The following is a 14909-nucleotide window of genomic DNA, read 5'->3' as shown; positions in this document are numbered from 1 at the left end:
TTTGGCTCTTTTTTTTTTTTTTAATTTAAGGTCTGACAGGTAGGATGGATAGAGGACTTGATGACATTCCTTAAGCACTTGAAGGATATTAGGAAAAAAAAAGAAATTAATTTGGCTGCCCCCTCACAACACCACATGTGAGAAGATTGTTTATGCTCCTGTTCATCCAGAGCTGGAAGAATATAATGACCATTTCTGCTTTTTTGTGAAAAAATGTTCTCAGTTACAAAATGGACTGTCAAAAATACATTTAAGAATACAGATTTTATACTATCCCTAATAGTGGCCTTGGATTTGCATGCAAACCTGTATATTAGATAATTCTCATGCATGTAAACAACATCTAAAAATACTAGTTGAATGCTGAGAGGAAGTATTGTGGTCAGAAAAACATGGTACTTTTTTCCCTCGACCTAGTTATTGATGTTTTCTGAAATTCTAAAAGTTCACAAGATACCTAACTGTTTTTCCTGCTTTGTATAAAGCATCAGTGCATATTGTTATATTTTCACTATTCAAACTGAGTTTAAACTTAAAAATATAAGTGTTTTCGGTTAATACACCCCTTTTTTATGAATTCTTTGATGTCTGATATATTTTTTAGAATGTCTTCATAGAGTTATATTCCAAGTAGCAGTTCCAAATTTTTTTTTTCAGGATAAAGAGCTCAAGACACTTTTGAGAATAATACTGATGATGAGTAAATATGTTTTTCCTTATTCCTGAGTTAATAAGCTGTTGCTTTAAGAAGCCTTTATATTGTTAAAGGAACCTCAATGGATAAGTATGTTTCTTTAGTGCAAAGAAGTATAACAGAATCTTCTGTATGGACCTACCTGTGCACAACTGACAATTCAATTTGAATTTTCAGATTAAATGTTCTAGAGACACTAGACCTGAATAACAAAAGTAGATAGACAAGGCAGTTTTGAACAACAGAAAACCCTGAAGTACAATTCTAAAATGTCCTGAAGAAGGAAACTTGGCCACAGGTCTTTTTTTATTCCTCTGGTCAGGGTTCAGTTAGTTGTAGGGAAGTACTTTTAAGTGAGAAAAACTGACTTGTATAGTGCCTATTATGTACTCTACTTCTCTTGTAGTGTTCTCTGCTGTTAGAGGAATTGCAGCTTAGACAAACTATATAAATGAAAGAAAATGAGACTCTTTAGATTGTACTGTGACCTCAGTCACATGACTTTGTGTGCTAAAAGTCAACCACTTTTTTAATCACTGTTAATTCAGTATCAGAGGAAACTGGCTTGCAGTGATATGGATTTGCAGTGTACCTAGGTGCCATCAAGGCCTCTTCTGCCAACAGAACCTGTTATTTAGTGCTAGGCTGTCCTTCCATTGGCTTCGTAAAACAAAGCGTTAATACCGGTAGATTGCTGCTAAATCTGTCCCATCCCTCTGAATATCTGTACACCAGATCATTGTCATTTTTCATGCTTTTATCAGCTGTTCTGCAGCAAGAGGGCACTTCACCCCCTTTCATCTTTAGGATTCACTTGTCAGGCAATTAGCAGAATTTGTGTCTGACAGCTAAATAATCTAATTATGCTCGCCTTGCAGAAATAGTGGGATCAAGATTCTGCCTTTTTTTTGGATAATGTTCTGTTGTGTCTTGGGAGTCAACATAGGCTTGGAGTCAGCAAATACAAACTCTGTTTCCACCAGGTGTTTCTCGTGTGACAGGACTAAGCCCATCAGTGGTATCTCCAGAGTAATGTAAGTGGAACGAGGCTCACTGCCACCATCTACAAAAGAGATTTATGATAATTGGTATACTGGAGGAGGATAGAGGGAAACTGAAACAGTAGTCTTTAGGAGTGTCTCTGTACCACCACGCTAGAGATGCAAAGGCACAGAATGATATGCTACTCTTCTTGCTGGTGCTGAAACCATTCTGCAGCCAAGAATTCAAGATATACAGCTCTAGAGAGAAACTGCTGAACTTCACTTGTGTTTGCAGCCTGGCAATAAGGACACTGCTGGGAGGGTGTCATTATGGGCATTCTGGTTCATGCCGTGTGTGACTTTTTACTGCTAACATTATTGACAACATGATAGAGTTAGGTAAATGGAGAGAGGCACTTTATGCTCAGAGATGTCGGGGATCCTGGCAGAGTTGAGGATCCTACTCTTGGATTTGGAATGTTTCATTCCCAAAAAGCCCTTCAGGGTCTAAATCTTGTTTTCTGCCTGTGTTAAGGGGTCAGATCTGCTTGCTTCTGTTGAGCCTCGTAGGTAGGAATGAGTCAGGTAAAAGCTGGAGTTGTGTATCAGTATATCAGTATTTTGCAGCATAGATCAATGTGTTTAGAAGGGCTTGGACCTTCTTCTTATGTAAAGGAAGAACAGAGGAGGAGAAAGAATTACATTGAAATCTTCAGTTCAACCTCCTTAGAGTGGTCTTTGCTCTCATGTTTCCTTTTTTTTAGAAATGAAGGAGATTTTGAAAAATTGCATTGGGCCTTCAACTGAAGAAGAGACCAAAATATTCTATAGTAACTAATGTCTGAGAAGAAAGCCTATGTCATGCAGATATGTGTTGGATCAGCAAGAATTTAAGTTGGGCTTGCTTGGTTCTCCTTGCCAGTAGTAAACTTGGTAGATATTTGACCTGTCTGGGAGTATGAGTGATGTAGAACAGTTGGAGAGTCAACAGAAGAGTTGCTGGCTTATATGGAAGGAGATGTTACTGTCTCCCATTTTTGTTTTCTTGTCAGAAAAATTGGTAACTCTGATAACACTACGTGATCTGGGACTCCCAGCACACAGATCTTAGCAGTATTTGAGGTTTTGTCCTGTTAAAGCAGAACCATCGGAGTTAACACATCATAGAGGATTCAGTGTCTCTTAGAGCGAGGCAAGTTTATCTTGGGTGTTTCCTAAATGAACAAATGAGTACTATATTAAATTTCTTGGAAAAGGTTCATGCATGTTTTTCATGTATAGATCAGTATAGACCATTTGGTAACACAAATAAATCATAATTAAAAAATATACCTTCTTTTGTACCATTTCAGAGGAAGAGTAAAACGTCTTGGCAGCACAGGTCCACCTGAAACTAGATTTGTATGGCTTAGCAATTTTTATTCCCTTTTCCTATCAGTAGCGCTCATGTCACCTGTAGAAATCCCAGAGTGCAGTCCCCTTACAATTAAAGAACACCAGTTCCACTTGTCTTCTCCTCTCCCTATCCCACAAGAAATGCACATGTTCACTCACTGGAGTGGGTTCTGTGCAACCCTCATTAAACTCATTTGAATTCTGCCTCCTAGCTCCCCATAGAAGAGCAGCCTTGTTTAGATGGTATTCTCTGTTCAGTTCACAAGGAATCAGTTGGTTCCCAATTCTGATTTATCACCTGCACAGGCATTCATTTTGAATGAACAGATTAATAAATGTTTTCAAGCATTGCCCTTGCATCAGCTTCTGTAAATTAAGAAATTACATTGCAGCGTGTCTTTCCCCTGGGATACACTAATATCTTCCCTTCTGCCCATGATTCTTTTGCTGTGATTTGTAGCTTGTTAAATCTTACCTTGTTGTGGGTTTATCTGGGTTTTGGTTTCATGGCATAAAATCAATGATTCATATACGGTGAAGCAATTACCAAATTATTTCCTTTAATTAATTGCTCTTACATAACAATTTCATCTTTAAAAAACCCCCCAAACTCCCCTAAATTATTGGGTTTGGATATTCTTTTAGTAAGCATGTCTTTCTGAGTTAAATAGCAGTGCAGGTTAGAGTACATGCTCTCATTATTTTCCAAACCATTTTGTGAAACAGAACTGTGAAAAAAGGTTTGATCATGAATGGGCATATACTGAAATGTTCATCTATCTTGAACTGCCCTGTTTGCCTCTGAACCAAAAGCTGTCTTCCCAATCTTGCTTTCATCTTGCAGGCATTCTGTGCTTTTATCTCTGTAAATGCCCAGTAGGTTAAATTTTTTTATTATATCTCTTTGACTACAATTTTCACTGTTTTCCAGCTAGATCTCAGTCAGCTCTTTCTCATAATCCTTCTTGCCTTTTAACTGCTTCAGCACAGGCAGGTCATGCACTTTTCTTAGTTTTACCCTTTCCTGGTTTGCAGGAATGCGTCATGTCCTGTTTTTCTATTCTCTTCATAGTCACCGCTTCAGTTAATGCTTCTTATCTCTCATTCCCACCTCAGCAAAGAATTTCAGAGGTTCTGTAGAGTTTTGTTCTTGATCTCTCTTCCTCAGCAGTTCACAAACTCTGGGTTGTAAGTAGAGTCATTAGCTCAGCAGAAGGTCAGTTGTTTCTGCTGCCACCTGCAAGTTAAGTTGCAACAGGATGCTTTTGGGTACTGCAATTCATAGTTTGTCTTGCTGTCAACACAGATTAGATGACTGTTTTGGGCACCTCTTAAAACTATCTCTGTTCCCCAGTGTTCTTCTTATCAACCTGAAATCCCTGTGTGTATTTTAGTCCTTTTCATAGATATGTTTTGACACACTAGTGTACAAAATTACTAACATGGAGCTCTTATTATTCTTTATACAGCTTGGAATTTTTCAGCTACTAGAAGTGCTATACTCATATTGCTTCTCGTATTGACCAGTGTTTTCCTTATGGTCCCCAAGAATTTCCTTAGGTCTCCAAGACTAAATCTTAGCTCTCATCTCTTAGCTTTTACTCAGAAGGTCAAGGGAGCATGGAGGAGGTTTCGTGGTATTTATGCATACGTTGCCAGAAAAGGATGTTGAATGACAACTAGGGCTTTTCAGTACTCCTATTTATATAAACAAGTAATAGTTACACTTATTTCTTCAAGTACACATTGCTGGGATTTTAAAGCTAGGCAACGTTTTTGATAGGGAGAAAAGCTGAGAGAGAGAGAGAGGAGAGAGAGCGTTCATATAGTAACAGGCAAAGATATAAAGATGAATACCAATTTTATTTTATTTTGGTGGGGGCAGATAGCATTTGTTTATTGTTACAGCTTACCTGTCTGAGGGGGGTTATTGCTTATCATAGTACTGATCTGTAAATTAAATATTTTTGCTCAAAATAAGTAAAAATGGGAATGTTTTAGAGAGATGTTGTCAATATAAAAATCACACTCAATCTAGAATGACTGAAATGAATACTTCCTGTATGGACAGAAGTCGAGGAGGTTCCTCCCCCCTTCTCTCAGTTTGAGTTTTGATACTGAATATCACCTTTACTTAAGTAATTTCATCACATGTTCAGTCCACCAATGAAACTTCTCTGAGTCTTCCCTGAAACTGTGTCAAGGGATTATTGTTTAAAAATGTTAGTAAACATTTTTAGAGGTAAATTTGAGGATCACATTTTTATGAATTCTTTATAATTTTTGAAAAAGTTAACAAACCCCCCAGCAGCAAACCTAAGTATAATTTTCCTCTGTTTCTTTATTTTCCTTTTTCTACTCCTGTATTTTGTATTTCCATTACAATTTTTTATGTTGTCCAACTTTTAACTGAACCTGCAAATTTTAAAGGAGAATAATTATTTTTTTTCAGAGTGTTGGGAAGAAATTACCTCCAGCCACAGCAACTCAGGAGCCAACAAAAATAGAAGTGGACAGCAGAACAAAAAGTAGGTTTCATAGGTTTTTCTTTTTTGCACTTTGTGCTATTAAAGGCAAGCTGAACATTCTTCTCTGGTTTTGGCTAAAAGCATCCTGTATATATGAAAAGCCAGGATGCAGATAGATATATTTAGAATAAACTTTGAGTAGGAGGTACATAGACAGAATGCTTTGTTTCACAGAATCCTCTGAATTGTTTTTGCTCTGGTAATCCTACCTCAAGTTCTCTGCCACCAAAAATCAAATTAAATTATGTGATCAACTTTCAGCCTTGAGGGTACTTAGGAATTAATCAGAGTTGAATAAGATCCAACTTCAGGCTGTAACTTGTAGGTAGCTCATAGAAAAATTTCATTGTGAGTGCCCTTGCTTTGTTTCCTCTTCCTTTTTTAAATTTCATTATGTACAAGAAATAATTTGTGTGGATGGTATATTTTGTATGGGAAATCAGAAGAGAAGGCTCCAGGGAGACCTTATAGCAGCTTTCCAGTACCTGAAGGGGGCCTAAAAGAAAGCTGGAGAGCAACTTTTTACAAGGGCATGTAGTGACAGGAGCAGGGGGAATGGCTTCAAACTTAAGTTTAGATTAGATATTAGGAAGAAATTCTGTTCTGTGAGGGTGGTAAGGCACTGGAACGTGTTGCCCAAAGTTGTGGATTCTCCCTCCCTGCAAGTGTTCAAGGCTGGCTGGCTGGGGCTTTGAGCTACCTGGTTTAGTGGGAGGTGTCCCTGCTCATGGCAGGGGGTGTTGAAACTAGATGAACTTAAAGGTTCCTTCTAACCCAAACCATTCTCTGATTCTCTGATCTTCAGTTCTTTTCTCATCATTTCAGTGCTTATTAATCAAAAAGCAATGATTAAGTCTTTTAGGCATGTTCCCATGCCGTTCTAGGGAGGCATATGTAACTAGCTTACCAAAGAACATACGTATATAAATATATTTTATATATATATTTTATTTTTTTTTAAGTTACTACTAAATGTTATGGGTTCTGGTGGAAAAGAGGGAAGAGAACATAGCCATACCATGTAAAAGAAGATGAGTATAATATAAGGAGCTGATTTTTTTCAAGTCTTGCACAGTGCTTCTCCTTCCCTGACATGTTTATCCTTTTAGATAGTTAGCAGATAACATTTTGTGTCAGAACTGAAGTACATACAGACATAGGAAGGATAGCATCTGGATCAGCAGAACAGGGTCTCTCTGAGTGAAGTGTATGGTTACAACCTGGTTTGCAGAGGTTTTCATCTCAGAGTTGCAAAAGCAGTTTAAAGCAGCTTTTAGTGAATTATTGTCCATTAGCTCCACCACACTAATCGACTTGCTACATCCTCTTATCTTGTTCCCCTGTGCCGCCAGGCTATAATGGGAAGTACTGCAAGAACTCAGTTGCCCTGAGGAAGTGAGAACTTGAAATATTGAAAAATGTGTGAACTGGTAATGTAGAGCAGGGCTACTGAATGTGTTCTGGAATTACCTTTCCCAACCTGCAGCTTGAGCAAGTTCAGCTGATCTGAGTGCAGGTGCCATGGGAGGGGTGATCCCATGGGCTTTCCCACCTGCAGAACTCACCCTTGGGTGTTAAGCCAGGCTGTGAGACAGGTGGTCCTTTCCACATCAGCTCATACTTCTGACAGCTGAAGCTGCTCACGAAATCCCATCCCAGAGTGCAGGAGTTTCTAACTTTGACCACTTGTAAATGAGTGTGGAAATCTTCCAAACAGTGGTTAGAGAACTGTACCTTCTACAGTGATCCATTGAGCTCTGGCTGACAGAGAAACCTTTCCATCAGCACTTTTGGGCTCTGGTTGGTTCTTCTTTCACCTCTTTGTTGTTTGCCTCGGACATGACTTTTTGGCCAAAAAAATCCATCTTCATTCAGCATCCCTTTTGCCAGAGCTGGTGAGAAAGGTGAGCTACTTATTTGTACAGTATCTTGTTCTATGAATTTTACCTAAAATTTATTATTTAGGACATTTTATCTTTCCTGGAATGTCTAGGGCCTCAATTGAATTCTTGGTATCTCTGTTTGTGCTTGGGAAAGAGAAGCACATGTATAGGAAGGTCTGATGTAATTATATATAATTGTCTTAGTCTCAGATGGCACCACTGAAGATTTATTTCAATCAGTTGAAGTTGTCCTTCACTTAAATTGAAAAACCTTTCCGTGAAAATGAAACATACTTCAGTCTACTTTGGTTTTTAATATAGGCAGAGGAATAATTTTTTCATAATAAAGTTAATGTATGATAGACATGAAGAGAATGATCAGACTCTGGCATAGGAGTGTGATCTGTGTAGTATTTATCATTTCTCCAAAGTTACTGCTTTTTACCACAAACAAGCTTGAAAAAGCATTCAATCTGAGGAAGTTTTGCAGTCTCAGAAAACTGATGAATGTTCTGATTGCAGCGTTCAGCATAAAAGTATCATTCCACCATGGACCTCAACTACTTTCACTTTTTCCTGGGACGGTAGTGTCCCAGTATTTCCTGGAATCTTTAATTGATACTGTGCCATTGTCCAAGAAAGTAGCAAGAAACAGAAGACCCGTAGATTAAACTCAGAAGAGGGGGCTTTTGGATGTGTGATTTAGATTCCCATGGGATTACTGCTGGAAATGAATGCTGAAAGCAAGACAGGGGTTATGTTGGTAGAGAAATAGTAAAGTTTTTTCATTTTCCACCTGTTTGTGTCCACAACTGATGCTGTTATTCCTTAGTCCCAAATGGATAAAAAATGCAGTTGCATTGTGAGAGAGCCTGCTGAGAGAGGGAAACGGATAGCAGCAGCACCTTCCCTCTCTGCCCACAGGGGCTTCAGCATGGAGTGATGGTTGCTGACTTCTCACATCTTGATTAGAGCTTGCTTTTTTCCCATAGCTTTTTTGATGTGACAGGGCAGTGATTGGCAGTGAGACACTTGATGTGTCTCTGCTCTTGGTACATGCAAGTTCTGCAACAGGATGAGTTGGTCAGAACAAAAGACAGAGAGTTGTGTTCTCTAAGGTGCATCTCCCAACAATATGCTGTGTAAATCTCCCTGCAGATTTAGGGGGATAGACAGAATGACTCTTCAGGGCCAAAGAGGACTTTTTGCTCAAAGGAAGAGCACAGTGAAAGCACAAATCTTTACAGAACTTGAGTAGTCCCTTGGAAAACATGACTAACTTTTCAGGAATGAGAGAATGCATCTTTGAACAGAAGAGGGGAGAGCTGTTTAGTTTAGATTTGTGGGTTCCTAGATTTAGAGAGAGATTCTCTTGTTGTAGTTCCATATGTAGATAGGAGGGCACATTGATGCATGAGTGTTTATAATCCCGTTTCTGGGGTAAGATGTATTGTTTTTTCTATGAAATAGCTTGTTTTTAGTATAAGTGGCTTGTGGTGAAAAGGATATGTTGTAGAAAATATATATAGTTTTGAAGTATCTCTGTTGGATTCTAAAATCAGCAAAGTGAAAACATCCACAATGTCTGAGAGAGGTATTGCAGATTACTGAGTCTGCAAAAATGGAGTATAAATAAGCAGACAACAAGATAGCAAAGGCAGTAAGTCCCAGAGTGCATTGACCACAGCACTTAATTTAATTACTCCACTCACTGAATATTTACAATTTGTGTTAAGCTATTGCGTAGGACTACCAAAATCATAGCAAGCAACTAATCTTCTTCGTGATGTAGAAGGTATAAGGAATAGCTGAATATGCATTAATAGGGCCATAATTAGCTCTGTTTCTATTTTTTGTTTAATGAGGTGGTGTTTTGGCAGTTGGCATCTCGTGAAGTTCTGTAAAAATATTTATTAGTGCAATCTATTTATGAGTCTTGAGTGTAGCAATTAATAGTAAAGCCAAATTCTGCTGCGTATAGTGTTTTGATTTTTCATCTGGTTTGTGGGTTTGGTTATAATAATGTAATTTTTCACTAGATTTTGTATATTCCATTTCAGAAGCATTTTATGAGTGATGGTCAAAGAGAGGAAACTTAAAGCTCGAGGAATAATACTTTAATGCTGCTTGCTTTCTTAGTATTACTGTTTATGTCCATATTGATTGCTGTATGATTTAGACTTCACTGATGGGGAAATATTTAAGCCTCAAAAAATAACTATACAAGGAAGCAACAGTAGAGGTAAAACATTGTGTCATCCTGGCCTAAGAGGAAATGTAAATTCCAGAGTCACTGTCCCCTGTGAAATTTAAGCTTGAAGGTATATTTGTCTGTGGACTGCTGTCTTGAATGTCTCAGCTTATCCTAACAGTGTGGCAGGAGAACAAATAGAAGAGGCATGCTTTTAAAGTACAGCAGGGCTCACTGATACAGTTAATGGAGTTTGCTCAGTTCTGGTTTGAACAGTGTAATATTTAACCAGCCTCTAAAAATACAAACAAATGAATTTACCTGCTCTAATACTGCAGGACCCCAAGTCATAGAGAAGGTCTGTAGGTTGAAATCAGTGCTTTACACTGCAGTTGTAAATACATATTGAGCCACTGAATTCTGTGAGTGAAATACAGCCCTTGCAATGGCCTAGGTAATGAAGCAGTTATATTCTCTAGGAAGGCTGTCTCTTGCTATTGTTCTCCCTCTTGAGGCAATGATTTTTTGAGGGGAATGAGACTGTGTCAAATAGGCCACATTTTCAACTTGGGACAGACTGTGGAACGTAAGGTGCTGCACAGAGATGCATGATTACTACCCCTGTACAACATTTATTTCTTTTTATAGGATAGCCCCTTTATAGTTTTTAGGATGGGCCTGTGACATTTTCCTCAATAAAGTATGGACAGTGACAGACCACTTGTAATAAATATCTAGTTCTTCGCTGCTTCTTTTTCTTACAACTTCTGAGCTACAAAGATGATACTGGGAAGGGGAATTGTGTGTCACTGTCCCCTTGGGGTCTGTCAAAGAAGGTGGGAATGACTTTGTTCTTTCCAAAGGACAGGACTAGGAGTGGCATGGGCAGTGAAGATGCTTATTATTGTGTCATCATTGTACCTATTCTAGTTGGAACAGTACAGTTCAAAAATCACAGGATGTAGCTAAGGGTGAGTATTTTTAAATGGTATTACTCCTAGCTCAAGCTGTCTCCGTTCAGAATATGTTCAGAAAATGAACATCCTGCATTAGATCCAGCCTGTTTGATTTGCAAGACGTGCTGTGAGGTTTATGTACTCAGTTCCCTGAGCAATGCCCATTGACTATGGCAAGTTGTTGTCCTTTGATTGGGAGGAGCTGTGAGTTTGCAGTGAGAGGCTGTGGTTTGACAGAGTGAAGTATTGCTGAATTAATAAATGAGGACTGAAAAGCTCATGACTATCATCTTTTTTCCTCCCTTATTGTTTTCAAGATATCTGCTGTTGGGCATTTATGACTAGATATATTTTTAAGATGTCTTCAGGTCAGAGGGAAAAAGAGAAGCTTCTGGAAGGACCATCTGTGATGTATAAACCCAGCCTTGGATGTCAAATGTAAACACAAGATTTATTACCTACAGCTGAGGGTTGCTTAGTATCCTAGTTTGAAGCTTTAATTTTGCTTAAGTTTATTTACCAGGCTTATAATAGGATATATTGTTTTGACCTTTCGTGTTTTTTTCTTTTTTTTTTTTTTTCCATTTGGAAAACCCCAAATTCAGCAAGTTCCAGTGTGACCTCTACAGTGCTGTGTCTGAAGTTAGTTTTTCCTTTTATCTTTTCTTCCTTCCTATCTAAACATAACTGTTGACATTAAGTGCATCTGCATCCTCTTGTGGTATTATGCTTTGCTGAGTAAGGACAATTTTAGTACTGATGTGACATAACCCATTAGATTTTCTCTGCTTTTATTAATCTGATTTTAAAGGTTCATATTATTCTGATTCCTGTTGGCTTAGCTGGTGCTTGCTTGAATCATGTTGTTCTACCATTCCCTTAGGAGAAGTTTGAAAGCTGACTTAGTCCAATCACTTACATGGTTCCTAACCCATCCATGTTGTTGAGACCTAGCTCTGTTGCAGCATGATCCAGTGGGTCCTTTCCAGGCAGAGAAATGTATTGATTTATTATATATTTATGTGAATTGTACTCAACAAGGGCAGACTTCCACTGTACATAAACCATAGTTTTTTCCATGGCTGTGCCTTAACTCTGTGTCCTGTGCCAGCATTCAGAACATGGGGTGGCTGTGAACCTCCCCCAGCTCCCTCTTGTGCCTCTCACAAGATTGTCTCCTGGCTCTTTATGAACTGCATCAGCATTTGGCTGATTTTGAAATTTCTCTGTAGTATAATTTCTTGTTTCACTGCTATCTGTACTATAAAAAAAAAAAAGGAAAGAAAAAATTCTAAAGCTTGGTGGGGAGAGCAGACAGTTATGGGACAAGAGAATTCTTGACATCAAAACTAGAAGATGAAGATGTGTAGCCATTTGCTAGAGGGTATTTGCTTCCTGTTCATTATCTGATTTTTCAGATGCTGAAACTACAACCCTCTCTCCACTCTTGTCTATCACTCGTCTTTATCTTGAAAGGTGATTCAAATTCCCAGTCTTCAAATAGCAAGTGAGATCTGAGGGAGGCTTACCTGTTATATGACTCAGGACACATGAGCCCCCAGACACTTGCTATTTGAAGCATTCTTTAACCTGAACACGTGGGGTTCATCCACACCTTGAGCAGAAGCTGCACTGCCTTCTCCTCCTTTCAGAACAGTGCCATTACAACAGTGCAGTGACTGTTCATGGTTGCTTAGCTGTACATTGTGCTTGGCTTCCCACTTAATCTTGGGATTATGCTGTTTCTGAATGGAGGAACAATGTATGTATTTGAGAATGGACATTCAGGAATGATCCTTCTTGAGCTCGGGTAGTGTTTACCTACAAGAATCCAGTGTGGCTTCTGTTCTGTATCCCAAAAAAGAAATGCTAAGCATGCTTCCAGTAACTAAGGACTTGCCTGAGTTTGCAGCACTCAGTGTCTTTAGTACAGCATTACATCTACATTGACTCTGGACTAATTCACTGAATCTATTATTTAGCATGGCTGCTTTTCTGGGTGTGGATATTCTCAGAATAGGAACCCCCCCACCACCATGGTTATTTAAAGTAGCATACCACTGAAGTGTAAAATATGCTGAATCTCATATTTATCTACAGGCTGCTTTACATTGACCTAAGTATGCATGTGTCAACTTTCCACCAGCTTTTACATAAAAAGTTCTATCTTGAAGACAAGACAGTGAGCAGGTGAAACATCCTAGACAAGTCCACAAAGAGATATTCCAACCTTTCCTCCAGAATGCAGTAAAGCAGCAGTTAGACACCCCTTTTGTCATCTGAAATCTGAGTTGTGACCTGGTGGTTCTCACATGCCCAGTGGTTTGGAAAAGTCAGCAGGTGTTTATTTGACAGTGTTCCCTACTTTCTGAACTAGGGAAAGGGATTTATTTTTTCCTTGCTCATTTTTTTCCTCCAAAGATTGGGTTCATTGTCTTCATCTGACTCTTTTTTTCTTCAGAGACATCAGAGGAGGTATGGTGGGTTGACCACAGCCAACAACTCTGCTCAATCCAGCCACTTGGTACCCACAGGGGAGAGAACAGGGGGAGCAAAAGCAAGAAAACTTAGGAATAAAGACAGTTTGATAAGTAAACAAAAGAGGAAAAATAAGAGGCAACACAAAGACAATCATTCACCACGTACTACAAGTACATCAATGTCCAGCCAGTCTCTAAGCAACGGCGACCTCCTACACCAACACCCCCGAAGCCCACTCTTTTTTATTGCTGAGCAGGAGGTCATATGGCACAGAATACCCCTTTACTCAGCTTGGCTCAGCTGCTGTGTCCCCTCCCAGCTTCTTGCCCACCCCTGGCCTACTTGGGGGATAGAATAGGGGTGCAGGTATAGCTGTGCAATAGCCAAAACACTGGTGTGTTATTAGTGAAGTTTTAGTCACAAATCCAAAATAACAGCACTATGTGGGCTGCTGGGAAGAAAACTGACTCCATCTCAACCAGACCTAGTACAGGACAGGGCCTGAAAACCAACTGTAATGATCATGGATTAATTGAAATGTTTCTGTTCAGAAAAATAAATCTGTGAAGCCTAAGAAGTTCTTGTTTACTGAACCAGTGCCACATAAAATTCATGCTGTTTCTGAGTGGCAGTATGTGAACTGGAGAAGAGCTTTCCTCTTCCCCATTAGTACTGTATAATTTCTTGGGCTGATGGTGCTTAGAGACAGCAACCCTTCACATGCATGTGTGTTGACTGCTTCTTTAAGGCTGATGTTCCTCTCACTAAACTTTAAAAGCTGGAATGCAGCTTCTGTGTCAGAGCCCTAAGTTTGGGTTATAACCATGTGAGCTTGGTATCTGGACTTAAGTGGGTCCCACTGAAGATCTGTCAGTGCTGTCCAGAAAGTTCAGAGAGTGATTCAGCTAATCAAATGTAGGTGTCTGCTCTTGGAGCGTGGAGTGGCTCTCAAGGCTTCACTCATTTTAGTGACTTGATCTCCATCAATTGACCATGTTGATTTCTAACATCAAGTCCTTGAATATAAATTCAGATATAAGGCTCAGGCCTGGGGGCTGAAATCAGCAGGCTGCATCTGGAGCTGTTTGAAATACCCCCTGGGTATTTTGTTTTGACTTGCCTTCAGCTGTCAGGCCAGAGGGGCCCAGTTCTCCTGTAAGTTGTACATCAACATAGGTATCTGCCAACTCTGCAGGTGTCTTACATACCCATGAGTGTCTGAAATGGCACTTAGTGTCTGGGCAGCGGAACAGACCCCCCAGTGGAGCCTAAAATACCCACAAGTGTGATAATGTAGGTTCTCTTTACAGCAAATACAAAGAAATAAGTCCCATTATTTCAAATAAATTTATATTTTTGTGTCCTGCAAGTACCTTCTTGTCTGCATTGAATATGAGAGTTGACTAGATGAAGAGGTCATCAAAACTGAGACATTTGAAGTGAGGTGAACATTTCTACAAAGTCACATGTCGTTCTACAGATGATCAGGGAGTTTATTTGGTCTTTTTAAACTTTCTGTCTACGAGTATCACATATTTTTATACCTAGTTTAACAGCTGGAATACATATTCCTTTTTTATTTGTAAGGCACATTGACATACTCGTCTGTTGCACAGCAACATGTAAGTGCTTTTCATGACAACTGCTTTTCATGATTTCTGAGTAGGAGTGCTGGCTCCTGTATTTTCCAGATGAAAGTTGAGATGATGCCCTTATTTATAGACTGTAAAGGAAAAGGGACAAGGAAACTTTAGAGTAATATTCAGAACTCTTATGCAGAGTTAATACATAAGGTTAA

The 14909-nt window shown here is 39.1% G+C and overlaps 1 protein-coding gene across 8 annotated transcripts in view; it reads left to right on the top strand.

The window, feature by feature from the left end:
* The window catches only part of SH3KBP1 (SH3 domain containing kinase binding protein 1), a 215106-nt gene that overhangs the window by 147862 nt on the left and 52335 nt on the right, over positions 1 to 14909 (top strand). For all 8 annotated transcript variants that reach the window (XR_001877520.1, XM_017831489.1, XM_017831488.1 and 5 more), the window contains one exon: positions 5525 to 5600. Coding sequence is in view for 7 of the 8 variants with exons in the window: in XM_017831489.1 (XP_017686978.1) it covers positions 5525 to 5600 (76 nt within the window). In the remaining variant the exon portion in view is untranslated. The remainder of the gene's footprint in view (positions 1 to 5524; positions 5601 to 14909) is intronic.

Source organism: Lepidothrix coronata, unplaced genomic scaffold (assembly GCF_001604755.1).
Source record: "Lepidothrix coronata isolate B3197 unplaced genomic scaffold, Lepidothrix_coronata-1.0 Scaffold191, whole genome shotgun sequence".
NCBI lineage: Eukaryota > Metazoa > Chordata > Aves > Passeriformes > Pipridae > Lepidothrix > Lepidothrix coronata.
The sequence above is the reverse complement of the archived record's forward strand: the minus strand, read 5'-3'. Positions and strand labels throughout refer to the sequence as shown.